General features: G+C 50.8%; 1 protein-coding gene across 2 annotated transcripts; it reads left to right on the top strand.

Annotated features, from left to right (window-relative positions):
- The first annotated feature begins 96 nt into the window (after positions 1-96).
- On the top strand, positions 97-18,523 carry LOC122393469. Of its 2 annotated transcripts, none has more exons than XM_043389494.1 (7): positions 97-391; positions 733-953; positions 1,246-1,503; positions 1,979-2,122; positions 15,287-15,500; positions 17,097-17,239; positions 17,530-18,260. In XM_043389494.1, the coding sequence occupies exons 4-7, from the start codon at positions 1,987-1,989 to the stop codon at positions 17,595-17,597; spliced, it is 561 nt and encodes a 186-aa protein (XP_043245429.1). In that variant the 5' UTR covers positions 97-391; positions 733-953; positions 1,246-1,503; positions 1,979-1,986; the 3' UTR covers positions 17,598-18,260. The 2 variants fall into 2 exon arrangements, with proteins under 2 accessions (XP_043245429.1, XP_043245430.1); XM_043389495.1 differs by having other exon boundaries at positions 169-228; positions 17,530-18,523.
- Positions 18,524-18,840: the final 317 nt, after the last annotated feature.

The raw sequence follows: 18,840 nt of genomic DNA, 5'->3' as shown, positions 1-18,840 counted from the left end.
TAATTTTGTTTTCACCTTGATACTCACTTAAAAAACGTATTTATTTGATATACTGTTGTGTATACTACCTAGATGCCGCCACATAAACATAGCGCCGCCGCCATGATTGCACATTTTGTTGAGAAGGGGCTGGTTTGTTGTGATTTATTTTGACAAATTTATGGACATTTAAAGAAGCTTTCATCGCGAAATACTCTGTAGAGTTCCTCGTTACTTACAGTGTGTTTTGTGAGTATCCTTTTAAGGTTCTGATCGTTAAAAAGCCGTCGGTGAAGGAAAAAAGACTGTGTTGGAATTGTCTCACTATCGCCATATATAAGTGTTAACTTAATGTAGCCCTGTAGCCCATCATTGTTGAGTGGCTTCTTAGTTTTTGGAGTTGTAGTGCTAAGTAAGTTATTCTGATGACTACATTTTAACTTTTATTAACAAACTAATGATGCTAGAGATTCTCTGATCTTTTTGGTTGCGGAATTTTTATGAAAACCCTCCTATGTGTGACATGATGTGATATTGGATAATTCTCAAGACTCCCAAAATTCAATATCAAGTAGGTTTTCTTTCACATTGCTTAAATTTGGTTTAGTTTTTGTATTTTCCCAGTGGGTTTTGTTTGCATCAGTTTCCAAATTTTCTTAAATTGACATTAGTCGCAAAACCCATAGTGCACAAAGCTCTTGGCCCGGCCCGTCCATAGCCCGTTAACTAATGATATTTGGGGGCCCGGCCCAGCCCGTAGCCCAGCCCGGCCCGTGGCCCGTTGGGCTGGCCCGGCCCGTGGCGAACACTGGTCAGCGGCTGTCGGCGGGAGGTAACCGATCGGCAAACCCGCGGTGGAGAGGTCCCGGCGCCGGCCACGAGCCTAGAGCTCGTGTTGAAGCTGCAGGACCAGCCGAAGGTGACCGAACTGCAGGCGCCGACCGCTGAGACGGACACCGATCTCCGACTGGTCGGTGAGTCCTCAGTTTGAGATGGACTGCACATAACCTGGTGCGGTGTGAACTGTCATACCTTGTTCTGACAATATCATCACTGTGGGGGCTGGGGGGGGGGGGGTTAAAGTCATGTGACACGTACATCATAATCAGCATTTCACAGAATCGGGGTTTGTTGATAAGCGTTGACAAAATTTGAGCATATCGTCTTTCTGACTTTCGGTCGCCGGCCGGGGTAACTTTTTCAAACATTCTACATCCGTGATCAGCAACATTTGGTTTCTTCACTGACGGTGATGCTGTATTACAGCGGACACCTGTCATGCTCTAGAGAAGGCCAACCTCCGTGGCTTCAAGCTGAGAGTCTCTGCTCTGCGTCGGCTGGCGCGTGCCAACGCTTCCAGTCTGCGTGAGCTGACGCTGCCGGCCGGCATCAGCGACTGGCAGCTGGAGGCGCTGCTGGAGCCGCTGAAGGCTCTGGAGCGGCTCGATGTGAGCCCACCCGTGGACAGCTCCGGCAAGTGGTTTCGGCTGCTGCCCAAGTCGCTGAGGAGACTGGACATTACTGGTGAGGACGGCTTCGTGGTGATTTGGAGCAGAGATGTCAATCGGATACCAACTCTTTGGTATACCGATACCAAACCGATACCAACTCGGTATTTGGTATTTCAATCCTAATGTGTTTGGTATTTTGTTGGTATCATGAACCCTCGCTAATGTTTAAGAGGCTAAGAAATCGGCAAAAAGGTGGTATTTTCCTCATGTTCCCAAGTTGGTTTGGCTTCGGTATTTCTCCACGGTTTTGGTTGGTTTTTGGTTTGGTATCGGTATTCCGATTTTCCGTAATTGACATCACTAATTTGGAGGAATGCGTTAGTTACTAGCGCTTTTTTCGTCAGCACGGACCTGATAAAGTTATCGCTTTGTGAGTCTGGCTGTCGTGAATGACGTAGGTAGGCTAAATAAAAAAAGCTATTGTCTCGCTGGTTGGTGACGATGTTTCTCTTCCCTGTGTTGATGGGGGATTGTGTTGCTCTCCACAGGATCGGGTATGACCGAGGCACCATTAAAGGTGCCGCGATGGCCGACGTCTGAACTGGATGTCAGTATCAAACAAGGCACGGACACACTTCTGGACCAGGTGGCTGTTCTAGCGACCCGCACAGTCACAGGGCTGGCCATATGGGGTGAGCATCAACAGCACGAACATTTCATATCCCACTCCCACATCTTTCCAAGAATTACAAGGGCCGATATATCGTGATTCGTGCTCATGACAGACGAATGGGGTCATATCAGCCGTAGGCGTATGCAAGTACATAACGTTACATACAACAATTTTTGCCTGCAAAAACACTGGTCTCTGTAGGAACCGTGCGAAATAAATTTAGTCTTATTGCACGCCCAGCGGCCCAGCCGTTCTGTTTGTAGTTTGTACAATGTACCTACTTGTTTCACGGCTGAGGTGCTAATGCACACGCCCATGACAACGTGCCGCTTACGCATCTCTTCATTTTCAACGTCCCTGTGCCCGTTCTCCTATGTATACCTCCACCGGACGCGTTATCTCGGGGATTATTAGGGGGTCGTGCAAAGGGCCGGATTCGGGATTGTGCTCGAGGCTGGTACGTACGCTGTTAGAGACCGATTAGAAGGGTAGCCCACACAAAGCAGTTTGGTCTTCCTTTGTATGTGGGTACACTGAGAAAACAGTATCCCCATTTTCGGTCTCAGAGACCAGTTTTCGGGCTAATGTACCATATTCAAAACAGACAGCACATTTCGAGAATACTTTCTGAGCAACGCCACATGGGCTCATACGATCCCTTAAATCGGTATCATTGATCGCAGGAACAGAGCTCAGTCAGTACCCATTATCGGTGTCAAGCTTCAAAACTAGTCTCACTATGAAACCAGTTTTCAGCCCGATCCCCATTTTCGAGCTCACCTGAATCCAGTTTGAGGGCTCAAATTGTGTGGTGAAGCCAATATTAGGGCTCACGTCATCGCTTTTCGGGGCTTTGGTAAAAACTGGATTGCGTCAGCTGGCTGGCCAGCTGGCGACGCACGAAAGGTATTTAATTTTAGATATACCTAAGCGCGGTAGTAGGATGGACATAAATATTTCAAATGGCTTTAAATGAAAAATTGATTGATAAATATGTATTCCTTTATATCTAGCATTGATATGTAAGAAGCTCTGCTAGCGCCACCATACGGCGCCAGCTGGCAAAAAATCCAGTTAATACCAGAGCCCGCTTTTTGTCCGATGCAGCCCCTCCTCCCCCCTCCCCCGTGTCCAGCAGCTGCGAATAAGACGAAGCCGCGGACAAACTTTTTTTTTTTGCTCGGCCAGCCTAGCGCCAGTCTCGAGCGGTGGGACAGTTAACCCGGCAATTTTGGCCGGGATGCAAAAGTTACGTTAAACCGGTTTATGTTAACCCGGGAGCAAATAACAACGTGGGAGCCTATCTTAGGTGTGGCAAAGCTAACGGATTACTTACTTGTTGCCGAAGTGCCCAAAGAAGGTACTGGAACCGAAAACACATTGGTTCATGTAATTATTAACATTCATACACACAGTCATACTTGTGCAAGGTGTCAGTGTTCGGTTGTGGGGTGTAATAGCCAGGGAAAAAGTTCTATGAACTGAAAAACCCGGCGCCTATTACTTCGCACCATGGTTGTGTATTCAACATGAACTGCAAGGAGTGCAGACGACATTGCCTGTGCTAACTTAACGTCTCACGGGCAGCGCCGCGCTCTGACACCTTGGTCCCAGGGTGCAGGGTCCCAGAAGCGGCGGCGTTTCTGGCAGCAAATCGCCGGAGAGCCGGTCGACGCCGTCGAGGGGGACTGAGCAGACCGCTGCCAGCTCCACCTTCACGTCCGCGCAGCGCAGCTCGGTGTGCGGCGGCGGCTCATCGCGCGGGCCGCACCCGTCCGTCCGCTGCACGAGCCGCTTTTCGATCCGACAGCGCAACACCGGCACACCATTGTGCTGGCTGAGCGGCGGCAGCGGCACGTAGGCAACAAAACAGTAGAAATCGATGGGCCTGGATCGGCGTTGCCAGCAACGCCGGCAGCGGCGCGGCGGGAGGCGCCAGTGCCGCCGTCGGGGACGTGTGCCCTTCGCTGCGCTCATTCGAGTTGGCCGGCCGGCCGCGCGGCGTAGTCCTTTTGACACGGTGCGAGAAGAGCCGGATGAAGGTGGACTTTTTATTGGCGTTGCTGGTGCTCACGCCGCCGGCGTCCAGTTTGGGCGGCAAGTCCGAGTACCAGGAGTCGGACAAGTCCCGCGCGAACGCCGCCAGCCGGTCGTCGTCACTGCTGGCGGCGGCCCGCCGACGGCGCTGCCTCAGAATCGGACGAGTCAGTGGTACTGAGCACCTCGCGGGACGGGTAGCTGGGAGTGGGCCGGCCGCGGCCCCTGCCAGGCCGCGCCACCTCCACCGGCGCAGCCGCCTTCAAACTGCCCTTGCTGGGCGGCGGGTTGGTCGGCGGAGGCGGCAGCGGTGCCTCGACGTCAGTCCGAGTCGCTGTCACTGGGCGGCCGCCGCGGAGACGGCTTCTGTTTGACCCGCAGCCGGCCTGGGCCGGCTCGGCGCCCTCGGCCGGCGGCGCGCGCCGTTTCGAGCGTTTCACCTTTTCACTGTTCCTCTCGCCTGGTCCTCAGCGTCGAGCGGCTCGGCGCTGTTCGGTTTCATGTGGCCCATGCCGCTGGGAAACTCGGGTGGGGACAGCTTTCTGACTGGAGTGCCGTCGAAGATGGAGGAGACGGGGGTGCTCGCAGAGTCCTTGCCCAATGCCCATGATAGAGCCGAGGCTCCACTGGACGCCCAGCTTAATCGGGCTATCGCCGCCCTCCTTCTATGGTGGATTCTTCGGCCCCCTACAGCCACTAGGGCCATCATATACCCTCAGATGGCGGCACCTAGGGGATGAGGGGGGGGGGTGTCTGGGCCACTTGTCCACCTCGTGGCGTCGCCAGCGACGCCTGCGAGTCGGAGCAAATGATTATGGGGTCTTCCTCGAAAGACGGGTGCTCCAGGAGATGTTGCTTTGCCGTCTTGAGCGCCACCATCTCAGATCGGTAAATGGAGCAAAGCCTCCCCGCCGCCTCCCGCAGTACCAATGTTGTACTGTCTGGGTGCTCGGTGAGGACCCCAGCGCCGCCTTCCTATTACTCCCCCGGTCGCAGACCCGTCGACCCAGGCCCACGTCGCACGCTGGGGGAGCGCTCCCAGGCACGCCTCCGCAGCACTCCTCCTCGCTGTCGCGGACGCCCCGATCGGCAGCCGGTCCAGGTGGACCGTGACGCCGTCTGTTGGCGTCTACGGGGGCAGTCTCGTGGATAAGCGCGCCTCGGCGGGCAGCGCCACTCCAGTGGTCCCACACCGCTCCCCCACGCTCTCTCCAGCCGGTCACTGACTTCAGTCACGGTTGGGGGGGGGGGGCTTCCGCCACGACGCGGCGGGTCCTCCGACGGGATGTAACACGGCGGTTTCTCGTGCCCAGGGCGGGGCGCGCCGGTGTTGTAGTCAGCCCTTGCCAGAAGAGATGCTCTGCCAGTCCAGGTGTATTGTTTCACGAGCACAACACAGCGAGATGGTCAGCTACGGTATCGGTTGAGACCGATGCAGAAACACGTCCGGCGTGGGTGACGGCCGGGGTCTTCTCTACACAAGCACGCGGAGCAGATGGTATGTGTCCAGCGGCTGTGGAGCTCGGAGGTCTCCTCGAGCGAGAGAGAGAGCACGTCCGACGCCGATGATGGCTCTAGGTCTTCTCCCAGTCCCCCCCGATCGGGTGACTTCAGCAGAACTATCCTATTCTAAGGGCGGTGGCCCTCTAACCCTGCGTGGCGACTTACTATTGGCCGTTCCATATATGGTTGCACAGTTGTGATTGGTCATCACCACGTCGTACGATCGAGAATCATGCGTCACGTGAGTGAGAGCGTCACACGCTGGTCTCGTGGTCCTAAGTGCATCCGGCTACGCAACGTTGCAAAGACATCAGACGGCACTTAGCAGGCAGTGGCTGACTTCTAGGTATAGAGTCTCTAGAGCGCGTTTGACAGAAGACAGACTAAAAGCTGACGTTTGTAGATAACACACCGGCGGCGCGGCGCAGAGTGCTGGAGACGATGAGTCACGATCATGAATAAACTATGACGCGTCGTCGGCCGGCCGCGGGGTCAGCTGCAGTGGGCTGAGCGCGAGCGGAGAGCGGTAAAGGTAATGAGCGTTGAAATGCGAAATTGAAATATAGCCACCACGCAGGTATAACTAGACTACGAACTAATTAAGCCTAAACCCTTAGAAACATAAGAAGCGATTCACGAAGGACAAACATCAATAAGCAAATAACTAACGCACTTTACACACCTCCCCCACCCATGGCAAGAGCTTTGGCTAGGACAAAGCAGAGGCCGACGCCTGAAGGCGAAGGACACAGCGGGGGAGTCACACGCAGAACACAAACACATCCGCGACAAGAACACGACACAGGGGCGGGAGGGCGGGAAGTGGCCGGGTGAACGCATTGAACGTCACTGAAGCACTTGTTGCGGTTCACGAAAACGGTTATCGTAGTCCATGACGTCAGTTATTTCGGCGGTGACCCGGATCGTGGGCCGTCGAGTCAACTGGTGACCCGGATTGCTGGTGCGCGGGGGCACTTCGCTTGGTAGCGCACGTCTGCGCTCGGTGCGGAACACTGAATCATACGGTGATTCGGATAGTTCCTCGGTCCATTGTGATGCAGGCTCGGCGCCGTGCATACACAAACACTTGCACTTGCACGCACACTGGGGAAAGAGGAACAAAGAGACCTCACGCCTGGCCATACGTGGCCCGTCACGGCATATCCGTTGTGGCACTAGACTGAGCGCTGAGTGATGCCGGTGCATCGTTTACAGTTACCACGTGCCGGCTCTGCTAGTGAGCCGAGCACAATGTGACACTCGTCAAGTTATGGCTGGCTCGTGATAGTCTCGAGAAATGGAAGCTGGGAGGACAAAGGGAGGAACGGTTTGTAGTCAGGCAGCGAGAGCAGTAGTGGTTAGCGCAAAAGCATAGTAGCAGTCAAGGATATGGCCTTTAGTAATCATAGGCGTATTCGTTATTATCAGCAGCAGCATTCATTCTCAAAAACATCCATCCACAATGCATCCGTTGTGACACCTATGGTCCCAATCACAACGACCAATGCATCGTTGTGGCTCCTACGGTCTCTACCACAACGGCCATTTATTACAGCGGGCTATGGAAAGCCAAATCAATGCAAAAAAAAAAACTAAGTATTCGGAAGCTTCCGGTAACAATCCGATGAGTCACCTCAATCGTGGTGCTACATCACGGCAAATGGCTGTTGAACGTCAACGTCATTTGGATTGCTAGCTAAACTGCCAGACAATCAGTTCCAGATTGTACCTTCGTCTCTCGATTGCAGGGCACTCATAAAAAAATAGACATTTGTCTCTTCTATTACGCAGCTCTGGTGTACGTTCCGTCGTACACAACCCTTCGAGAGGCTCGAGACCTCAGACTTAATCGTACAGCCTCTGTGGCAGCGGTAACGTCCATGCTCTCCACTGTCCGGTAACTGTGGCGAGATTACAGTGGGGTCACCTATTGCTGCTGAAGGGTTCTGAAAATTTGCAGTGCACCTGTCTCATACGTTTGTTGGCTTTACTCAGAAAAGCAGACCAACATCAGTCACCATGCGTGACTTGACCGCGCTCGGTTACCAATTAATATACAAGTTTCATTCCTTTCTTAGGTAAATGCCTCCCTAAAAAGATTCTTGCAACATCATAAGGGCTTATCTCAACATCGTAGTCCTATTTCAGGCGTAGTCATCAACTGCACTAATTCCGTGTGCTTTTCGGAGTAATCACACGAATCTGAGTTTCTCAAGATCTGGGTATTTAGGGTCCGGTTGAGTGGGCGCTTGTTTGACTCGTCGCTGTTGGGTTTCGTGATCCTTACGTCCAAGATAAGTATCCCTTTCATTGATAATTGATAATAGCTCTAGGCGTTCGGCCCGCTCACTAGAACTTAGATCGAACAGGTCAGCTTTGTTCATTTCGGCACGCCATAAGTCTAGTTTTTCGCCAAATGGATTTATTCTTAACAACTCTCGGTCCTTTGCAGGCTGGCGTTGGGAAGCACTGGGGTTTTCCTTTGTTACCTTCACCGACGATTTGGAGGATCCAGAACCAGGAGCATGCAGGTGGGACGGGTTGGATTGAGCCATGATTGCTACAACTGAGAGCCAAAAATACAAAATCATAAAGTGAACCATTTACGTTACGCTGAACTTTTAGTTTGCAAAAGTAAAATTAAAATCCAGTGCCACTCGGGAGATGTCGAGACGTACCTTTGTTGGCGTTACCGAAGATGGGTTGTTCGCCAGTTCACTTTCACTCTCACTATCACTTTTAACTACGCGCCGGGCGGACTGTTTCGATTACGCGCGAGTGTCTGGTTGTAGCGCTGGGTATTGAGCGCCTTTGAAGCCTCTCGATGAAGTCGATCTCGTAGAAGAGCGTCCGTTGACCTCTCTGATGACGTCAGTTGACCTCGTTGGAGAGCGCGAGTTGAACTCTCTTTCCTGTTAAACTTTGTCTCGATGACGAGAGACGGTCGGTTGGAGTTATCAGCGGCTTAGATCGAGCGCTGGTTGAGATGGCTGCCGTATAACTCTGGCAGATCGGGCCTGACTGGTACAGTTCGATTTCAGAGCCCTTTATGACTGGTACTTGTACGGGTACTTGTACCTTGAGCTGGCACGGATTAAGATAAACGGTGCTGAGCTTTGGCGTACTCACTTTTGGAGCGCTATTGTTCAGCGGCTCACAGTGAAGTGTCGGCCGATGTACTAGCCGTGAGAGCTGGCTGGTAGCAGCTGGAGCGCAGTAGCGTTGAATAGGTGCTCGTCGGCGGCAGAGTTCGTCAGCGGCAGAGTTCAGATTGAAGAGTCGGCGCACGAAGAAGGAGATGGAAGTGAGAAGACGGCTTCTTCGGCAGGTTCGATCCGACGTCAGCGGCACCAATGTAACACGGCGGTTTCTCGTGCCCAGGGCGGGGCGCGCCGGTGTTGTAGTCAGCCCTTGCCAGAAGAGATGCTCTGCCAGTCCAGGTGTATTGTTTCACGAGCACAACACAGCGAGATGGTCAGCTACGGTATCGGTTGAGACCGATGCAGAAACACGTCCGGCGTGGGTGACGGCCGGGGTCTTCTCTACACAAGCACGCGGAGCAGATGGTATGTGTCCAGCGGCTGTGGAGCTCGGAGGTCTCCTCGAGCGAGAGAGAGAGCACGTCCGACGCCGATGATGGCTCTAGGTCTTCTCCCAGTCCCCCCCGATCGGGTGACTTCAGCAGAACTATCCTATTCTAAGGGCGGTGGCCCTCTAACCCTGCGTGGCGACTTACTATTGGCCGTTCCATATATGGTTGCACAGTTGTGATTGGTCATCACCACGTCGTACGATCGAGAATCATGCGTCACGTGAGTGAGAGCGTCACACGCTGGTCTCGTGGTCCTAAGTGCATCCGGCTACGCAACGTTGCAAAGACATCAGACGGCACTTAGCAGGCAGCGGCTGGCTTCTAGGTATAGAGTCTCTAGAGCGCGTTTGACAGAAGACAGACTAAAAGCTGACGTTTGTAGATAACACACCGGCGGCGCGGCGCAGAGTGCTGGAGACGATGAGTCACGATCATGAATAAACTATGACGCGTCGTCGGCCGGCCGCGGGGTCAGCTGCAGTGGGCTGAGCGCGAGCGGAGAGCGGTAAAGGTAATGAGCGTTGAAATGCGAAATTGAAATATAGCCACCACGCAGGTATAACTAGACTACGAACTAATTAAGCCTAAACCCTTAGAAACATAAGAAGCGATTCACGAAGGACAAACATCAATAAGCAAATAACTAACGCACTTTACAGGGAGGGAGAGCGCCTTCGCCAGTAGGCGCGATGCCAGCGCATCCCTCCTCATCTCTCCATCGGCACGACGCCCGCCTCGACCCTCACGGCGAGTCTTGGAGCATGGAAATCGGGCAGCCAGTGATGACTCATGCCACCATCAGCATCTCCGCCTCCAGGACGCCAAGATGTGTGGCCGCAGCCGCAGGCAGCCACGCCGACCCCGCTGCCCGCATGCCCAAGTAGTCTCGAATCGCTGACACCTCTCCTGAAACAAGAGTGGTGTCGTAAACTTAAACCCCTTGCTGGCGCCCGCCAGCCGCGACAACACCGCCACACCAATTTTTGTGACCCCGGAACTTCCGTCCCGAGCCTTATTTCACGGCACGATGCTACAGTGCGCTACACGTATTGTGGTATTCAGCTTCCATGGAAACATCAACTAATTTGGACGCTCAAACATGGGAGTCAGGAGTGGTTAAGGCCCAGAGCGTTCTGTCTGGTTTATAAAACCTTGGCCAGCAGATGTAAACGTGCTTTTTGTATAAGTGGCTTAATTTTGACGCAAAAGGGCACTAACCTTCGGCGCAAATAATGCAGAAATTTCAGCGCAAATTGCAAAATAGCTTGCGCCGAACTTCGGCGCATGATGGCTTCACGGGCGTCCGGCGTACCATATGGATGTTTTCCAGTTTGGGCTGCAGGTTTTAGCTCTAGGTTTTAGACTGTAGGTTTTGGGTTGGGCTGGGCTGGGCTGGGCTGGGCTGGGCTGGGCTGGGTTGGGCTGGGCTGGGCTGGGCTGGGTTGGGCTGGGCTGGGCTGGTTGGGGTGGTTGGGTTGGGTTGGATTAGGTTAGTTAAGTTTAGGTTAGTTTAGTTTAGGATAGATATGAATACCTATTTTTTGCAAGTTGAATTACTTTTTTCATTTTGTAGCATCATATGCCTTCCATCTTTGAACTGCCATATTCAAGCACCAGAATAAGTATGGACTTGAAGTGAACCTTTTCCAGTCTGGATGCCTGTATGGAAGTTGTGCAAAATCATGCAGTTGAAGGTATTGTAACCACAAATAAGAGCTCATGACTCAAGTCTCAACTTGTCCATAATTGGTTATCTTGATGTATACTTGTAGACCCTTCCTCTTACTTGGCACACAGGCATGGTGTCACAGTGTTCTAAAATTGGATTTCAATTGGGTGTCCCAATAAAAAACTGAAGACAAAATGAGATAGATTTAGTCTTTCCGCAAAACTGCATAATGCCATTTTTTACCTCAGATTTTGTCAGAACCTTCACAGGATCTGAAATGAAATGATATAGAGTAGATGCATCAACTGTCAAGTCATGCGTAACCTGGCAGCTGAATCAAACTTTTGACATATTTTTTAGCAAAGATGAAATAAAGCTACTTGTCATATTTTTATGATGAAAATATTTTCCCCATCATGTGTGGTTATTCACCTAAAATTCTGAAACATGGAACACTGTCATACCAGCATTCCATCATGTCAAACAGCATTCCGCAGCATGTTAGCAGAAGCAGCAGCATGTTATAAGTATATGAAAGATCCAAATAGGTTGTAGGTTGGTAGGTATTGGTACTAAGTTTAACTTAATAGGTTAGTAGGCAAGGTTAGGATTAATTTTAGTTGAGCATCAAGATAACCATTACGAACAAGTTACAAAATCCTTACCTACCCTTGAAAGCATTGCTTCAATCACATCATCACGAAAAACCAGACAAAAATGTTGCACATTCTTACACTATTTGACATCCTGAATCCAGATATGATGCTTTCATGTGGCGCAAATACAAGAAAAACGAATAATCAAACCCGTGCGTATTCGTATCAACGGCGCCACAATTGTAGATCAGACCTTTTCTGAACAAATGCCACCACAATTTTAATTGATAAGGGATTAAAATGGCATGAGCATCAACATCTTGATTTTTTCTAAAAGATCGCGATAACTGATAACTAATAACTTACCATTCATTTTGAAATCACGGCGGTAGGTACACCAACACATGGCACTGAAAACAGCAAAAGACGGAATGGCGGAATGTCGTATGGAGCCCTAAAACGCAGCTCGAATTGAGCCCGAAAAGGAAGACGAACTGATGCCGCTTTCGGGGCTAATGTACTTTGAGCCCGAAAAGGGCGCCTAACTGATCCCGATTTTAAAATCATACAGATTTGAGCCCTGTTTTGGCACTCATATGAGCCCACTGGCGGATCCAGGGGGGGGGGGGGCCACAGGGGCCATGGCCCCCCCCAAAAGCCTGAAAGGGGGGGCCAACATATCTTTTGGCCCCCCCCAAAACGCTTGGAGAAAAATTAATGTGAGAAGGTTGCGTAGTAGATACCTACTAGAATCAGCAGCGTGATTCAATAGCGTAGAGAAAGTCAGGGGCGCGGGAACTACTTTCAGACTGGGGGAGCACACCATAATAGAGATCAACCTAGGGTCCCCCCAAATCTAGTTTTCTCACCGGTTTTAGGCCACTTATTTTTCATCCCTTGGCTTTTTCAACAAAAAAAGAAACAGTTGCAAAAAAGGACGGTATTCCGTTTGAAAGTTGTGGGGGCACCGCCCCCACTGGCGGATTCAAGAGGGCCACCGGGGCCATGGGCCCAAAAAGCCTGAAAGAGGGGGCCAACATATCTTTTGGCCCCCCAAAACGCTCGAAGAAAAATTAATGTGAGAAGGTTGTGTAGTAGATACTTACTAGAATCAGCAGCGTGATTCAATAGCGTAGAGAAACCCAGGGGCGCGGGAACTACTTTTAGACGAGGGGGGGGGAGGTCACACCATGATAGAGATCAACCTAGGATCCCCCAAATATAGTTTTCTGGCCGGTTTTAGGCCACTTATTTTTCATCCCTTGGCTTTTTCAACAAAAAAGAAAACATTTGCAAAAAGGAGCGGTATTCTGTCTGAAAGTTGTGGGGGCACCGCCCGCACGGCCCCAGAGTTGGGGGGGGGGAAGCTGCCACCACTGCCCCCTCCCCCCGGTTCCCGCGCTTTCATGTGGCGCAAATACAAGAAAAACGAATAATCAAACCCGTGCGTATTCGTATCAACGGCGCCACAATTGTAGATCAGACCTTTTCTGAACAAATGCCACCACAATATGGAGAAACTACCGGGTTTACTAGCTTCCATCATAAAGTGTGGTCATGTCTTGTCGTCACCCGAGAAGGTCTTATTGCATATATATCGATTGAACTGTCAAGCTAACAAACTTGCTGTGGCAGCCTGACCTGACATGACCCGGCAACTTTTCATTCACGGAATATGCGCAATAATTTTTTTTAGGAAAACTCACTGAGTTTTCGTTGAAAAAAAAACTTGTTTTGTTTCGTAATTGTACAAGAAGCATATGAGGGACCTTTTTGTCCCTTCCTGCGAAACGGTAAAAGACTTATTTCGGTCACAGCTCAGGCCAATCTCTAAGGGTCAGTCGGGTCACTTATTTCTTAAAAGGGTCCTTACGGCATCCAAGGACCAATTCCGGCTTTTGAGTGCGCCACATCAGCATTTGATGCTACGACAGATGTCGAAATCTGAATATATGTTACAGGCCGTATGAAAATTCGGTCCGTTTGCAAACGGCCTGGCCCAGTCAGGCCATATGAAACTACCTGAAAACACCGGCCGTTTGCAAACTATGACCTGAAATATCAGACCGTTTGAAAACGACCTAGTTAGTTTCGGCCTAGCGGATCCAGGGGGGCCACGGGGTCATGCCCCCAAGCCTGAAAGGGGAACAACATATATTTTTTGTCCCCAAAAACACTTAAGAAAAATGAATGTGAGAAGGGCGTAGTAGGTAGAAAGAAAATACCGTATCATTAAAAATCTGTGAGCTTGATAAAAGTGTTGGTCTTGTCTTCACCCAAGAAGTTCTTATTGCACACTTTAACCATGGATGAAAGAACCTTCATCCCCTGGTTCTCCTTCATCCATGCTTTAACTCTCGATCGACGTGTGAAGTTATCGTGTAAGGTTATATCATGAAGCCGATCGCGACGAAACTTTAGTACCCTCATGGTGACAAAGTCTGAAAATTTCATGACCCTGACCCAAGTGAACTTTGACTTGTGGCCTATTTCTCGAGACTGTTTGGCCATGTTGGAGGCCATGTTTGGCCGGAATAGCGATTCGGCGTATGTCGGCTCACATTATCCGCGCTTTTATAGTCTTTTCGTGGTTTAAAACGCTCAAACATGTGATATGATGTTGCTCCCACGCATTAGGGCGGATGCCAATGTCACCTTACGGTCAAGTCAGGTCATTGACCTTTGATGACCTCGGTGCACTTTTCCGAGTTTAACATGTTTCTAGGATAGTTTCGTTAAGCTGATTTTGAATTTAGCATTTTGCAGCCATTTGAACATTTATGAAGTAGTTTTGATGCCTTCGTATCATGTTACGTAGCTGCCAGTGGTAGTGGACACCTGCTATACGGACGCCCATAAGTACTCCTACTGGTTGATCTGACCTGACCTGCCCCGACATGGTCTAAACGCATGAAGACATTATCTATGATCCAAACTAACATGAAATTTGTGATCAGCACAAAAAAAACGTATTACAGCCTTACTTTAGGAGGTTCTGACAGGTCCTGATTTTCCCGTCTTTTGGGTCTGTGACCTGACCTGGGCGGTGTTTCACGGCACGCTGCCAGCCGCTGCCAGCGCTGATGGCACTTTTGGTTTCAATGGAGACATCAACAAGCCTATACCCACAACACTACCGAAGGCTGACCTTAGCTCGCGGAATGCGCTGTCAGCGGCTGTCAGCACGACCGTGAAACACCGCCCTTGAAGGTCAACCAATGACCAAGGACCTTAAAATCGGGTATCATCGGCTTCGTCTCGTCACTCACGGGCAACACGCCTGTTTTTTTTTTCCGCGAGCTCTAGCTTAATCAGGGGCCGAACGGCAGGGGGTCCAACCGACACCTCCCAGCCCGCGAAGGCTGCGCCACGCACCGACCCGGAGCGGGCTAATTGGTCGACAAAAGCAATTTGAAGTGTTGCAAAGTAATATTTAGGCTCGGGTTGGGTGGGCTACCATTTCTATTTTTTTTTTTTAGTTAAAAAAAATATCGTTTCAGGGCTGTGACGAAAAAATAAGTGGCCTAAATCCGATGAGAAAACAGGATTTGGGGGTACCCTAGGTTTGGTTACTTGCAGGAGTTGGCCCCCCCCAAAACGCAAGTCTGGATCCGCCAGTGTATGAGCCCTTATTCAAAAATGTTCTCAAAGTGTTTTCTGAGTGTACGTGCAGGATCCACTAATCTGCTCGCCCGCTCGTTACGTAAAAAGAAGTCTTACTGGTTATTAAATTTTGCTATATGTGCCATTTCAGTTCGTATGTTTGTCTGTATTTATATTTTACAGCGTCACCGTCTGTGACACCGGAAGCAACGGGACGCCTCCTGGTTGCTCTCAACAATTTGGAGGACGTCCCTCTTAATGGAGCAAACGCCATTTCCGAAACTACGCTAGCCGCCCTCCACGGCTGCTCCCAGCTGGATACACTGGAGCTGAAAGACACCCGGCCCCTCACGGACATCCCTGCCCTGACCCAGTCAGAGGTGGCAGCGGTCAGCAGGTCAGTCGGCTGGCCGGCGCCGGCGGGTACTGTCTATGTGTATCTTGATAGACCGTAATAACCTCAGCGATAACCTTATCCGTTGGAGGTATTTATAGGAGTACGGGCACATGGACACTAGAAATGGAAACAAACTCGTTACAGAAGAATAGGCATCCAAAGACAGGCTTATCCAGAATTGGAGGATCAAAAGCATGCGATAGCATGCTTTTGCATCCGGAAATTCCCATTGGTGGGTCGCTGAAGAAAAGTTCGGCCAAGCCTGTTTGTCAGTATGTGAGTGAGTATGTGAGTGAGTATGTGAGTTTGTCCAAGCTTTTTTGGACCTGGAGTCAAAATGGGTGGACCGATCGGGACGAAAGTGGGACCGTTCGACTCGACTCCGGCGAGGTAAACTTTTGGTACTGGCCTCGGTTCGCTCAGTGCTTCGTGGCACATGCTATTCCGCTTCAAAGTTTCGGTGACACGAAATTTTTTGTCAAGGCTACAGGTCAACCCGAGGTCACGGGCAAAGCCATACTGGCGGGACACATCGGTAACACCTTGAACCAGTTTCCAGGGGGGTCACCGTCTGCGAGGGGTGCAGGCTGCACGTGCTGGGGTCGGAAAACCGTTTTGACGTGAGGTCCTCTGGCTCAAAGAAATTCTAAGCTATCAACCTCAAAATCGGTTCAATGGTAGTCCCAGGCAAGGCCTCCAAAATAATGCACATTTGGTTGAGCTAAACTCTGTGGTGCATGAGCTATGCACGTGCAAGCCGATTGCACCCCTTCGTACGTTGCCACGCCTGCAGGGTAAACGGCAGCTCTAACTGGTTCAAAACTTGCAGGTCATAAGAAGAATACATTTGATCACGACATTCCGGCGAGATAATATCCGAGGGGTGCAAGCTGCGCGTGCGGGGGGCGGATAACGGTTTTGACGAGGGATCCTCTGATCCCGGGAAACGTCGATCTAGCGACACAAAAGTCGGTACACTGATAGAACTAGACACACGCTACATGAAGTTATGAAAATGACTGCACTGGGGTGCCTGGGACATGAACTATGCACGTGCAGTTAATTCATACCATACTGTAGGTAGATATCCGCACCAATCTCACGTGCTTCGAAGCATTTTTGGGATGTTTCGTTTGGTTTCAGGTTCAGTCCAAGCCGTCCAAGCTCAGTCTTGGCTCAGTCTGGGTTTCGGTGGTTTGGCCCGGTGTGTGCCCTCAGTACCGTTCCTCCAATTCTGGCCCAAGGCAACGCAAGAGCGCTGCCGGCATCTAGTTTATTCAGGCGATTGTGTAGATGCCATGCAAACAGACAGACAGACGCGTACAAACAGACGGGCAGCTACGTTATCTGGACTGGACTGGTATTGATATACATATGGACATAATATTGGATGGCGTAAGGCTCTTAGTATCGTGTGAAACATGTATAGCCAATTGCAGCACCAGACTGGGAACTTGAGGTAGCTGGAGGCACATATGTTCTGTTATGAACGGCATTGGAACTACATGGTGTTTCCGTGTGGAGTCGCCCGCTGGTGCCACTGTGTGACTGTGTCCTGTATAGTGACCTGTTCTGTTCTGTTATGATGTGTTGCAGGATGGCAGTGACCTGCAGGAAACTGAAGACACTGTTCCTAACCTCCTCACTCGAAAACTGCAAGGGCGTCCTGACCGCTCTGCACGAGACAGACCTGGGATGTGACGGTGGCCAGTCCCGTATCATCAGGTTCGCCGTCCCCGGTAAGTGACGGCGTCTCTGACCACCCACACCAGCCGACACGGCGCCACCGGCCTCTCGGACACACACTGACGCACGTGACGTCACCAGTACTACTGACGTCACAATAGGTGACGTGTAGCTCCGTTAGTGACGTCACAGTATCAGTATCAGCCCTCATGACGTCATTACTCAGTGATACACACATTGTCATTGTATTTGTTTCTATATCTGTAAGTGACGTCACCAGTCTGAGTTACCCCATGTGACATCACTAGCAATCAGTGTGTAATCTGACGTGCTCTGTTTCCAGAGTCTGTATACGACAATCTTACCAAGCCTCCCAACGGCAGCAAAATCAGCTTGAGTTACTTCACGTAGACGACTAGCTTCCCGGTGCCTCGTCCGCTCCGGTGCCGGCGACAGTGTCGGAACTCGACAACAGATGGCAGCACCGTATCCCGTCGGTAGCGCTGTTCTGTACACAATGCACGTCTACTAGACCTTCATATCCAGAAGTGCTTTGAGTCGCCCTGTCCCATCGGCTCAGGTCCGTGGGTACTTTACCGCTGTACCAGGCTGGTTTGGGTTGAGTGGCCACCTAAATGCTTGATCATTTGAGCACAGATTGCTACGTTTGTTGACACTGCTTTGATAGACAGTAGGTATATTCAGTATCCGATATGTATCACGCTCTGGGCCACTGTCCAGCCGTCGGTAAACCGTTGTCACCGTGCCGGAGGTACCGCCGTGGTGACGTCACGTGTGTTGTGACGTGACGCCACGCTGGCTCACACCGCTGTGCTGTTGTGTTGTAGTTTCAGTTTAGACCAGAGTCGTTGGAGCTATCTGTGAGGGTGGCCGGTCCGGGCGATATCGGACCTCGCCCGTCACTGTGTCGGACCGTCGGTGGTCCGGTCGGCTGTGGTTGGTTTGGACCGGATATGCCCGGTTCGATGTCGTTCATGGGATATCACGGGCTGATGGCGATTGAAATACACAGTGGTTGAGACGTTCAATACACAAATTTTACTGAATTTCAAAGCGCTGCTATGCAGTGCCGTTATTTCGTGACGGTAACCCGTCAAAGGGACTGTAAGGCTTCTGACCATTATGCAATGCTTTGAACGTATCATTCCATAATGTCATACGAAGTTGTGATGTAAAGAAGTCACCTACTTGAAGTGACGTGGAGCTCTAATGTCGGATCCGTCATAAAAAGTGTGTGCAACTTCAGATTGCCTAATATAAGTGTTCCGTAAAAATTAAGCCAAACCCAGAGAGGTACAGTAAAAAGAAAAATCAGATAATTTCCAGGAAATGCATCCCTCAGGGGACGGGGGAATCATACTTTTTACCCTCACCACCAGCCCAGCACTTCAGTTGACTGAGCCGTTAGGCTTTACTGATTATCACACATGAAGTGTGTCTATGGTAATCAATGTGTCACCCAGCCGGTGCGGTGCGGGACAGCCTACCACTGCAGGCAGCTGATTGCCCGCTGAGAAACGGTGCATCGTTCTGCCGTCAACTGTAGACTGTACAGTGTGTGTTAGTTATATTACAGCTGTATGGACACCGCACGGGTATGGATCCGGGACACCTCACCATCGACTGGTGGATA

The sequence above is a fragment of the Amphibalanus amphitrite genome, unplaced genomic scaffold (genome assembly GCF_019059575.1).
Source record: "Amphibalanus amphitrite isolate SeventyFive unplaced genomic scaffold, NRLGWU_Aamphi_draft 000536F_arrow, whole genome shotgun sequence".
NCBI classification, from domain to species: Eukaryota; Metazoa; Arthropoda; class Thecostraca; order Balanomorpha; family Balanidae; genus Amphibalanus; species Amphibalanus amphitrite.
The sequence above is the reverse complement of the archived record's forward strand: the minus strand, read 5'-3'. Positions and strand labels throughout refer to the sequence as shown.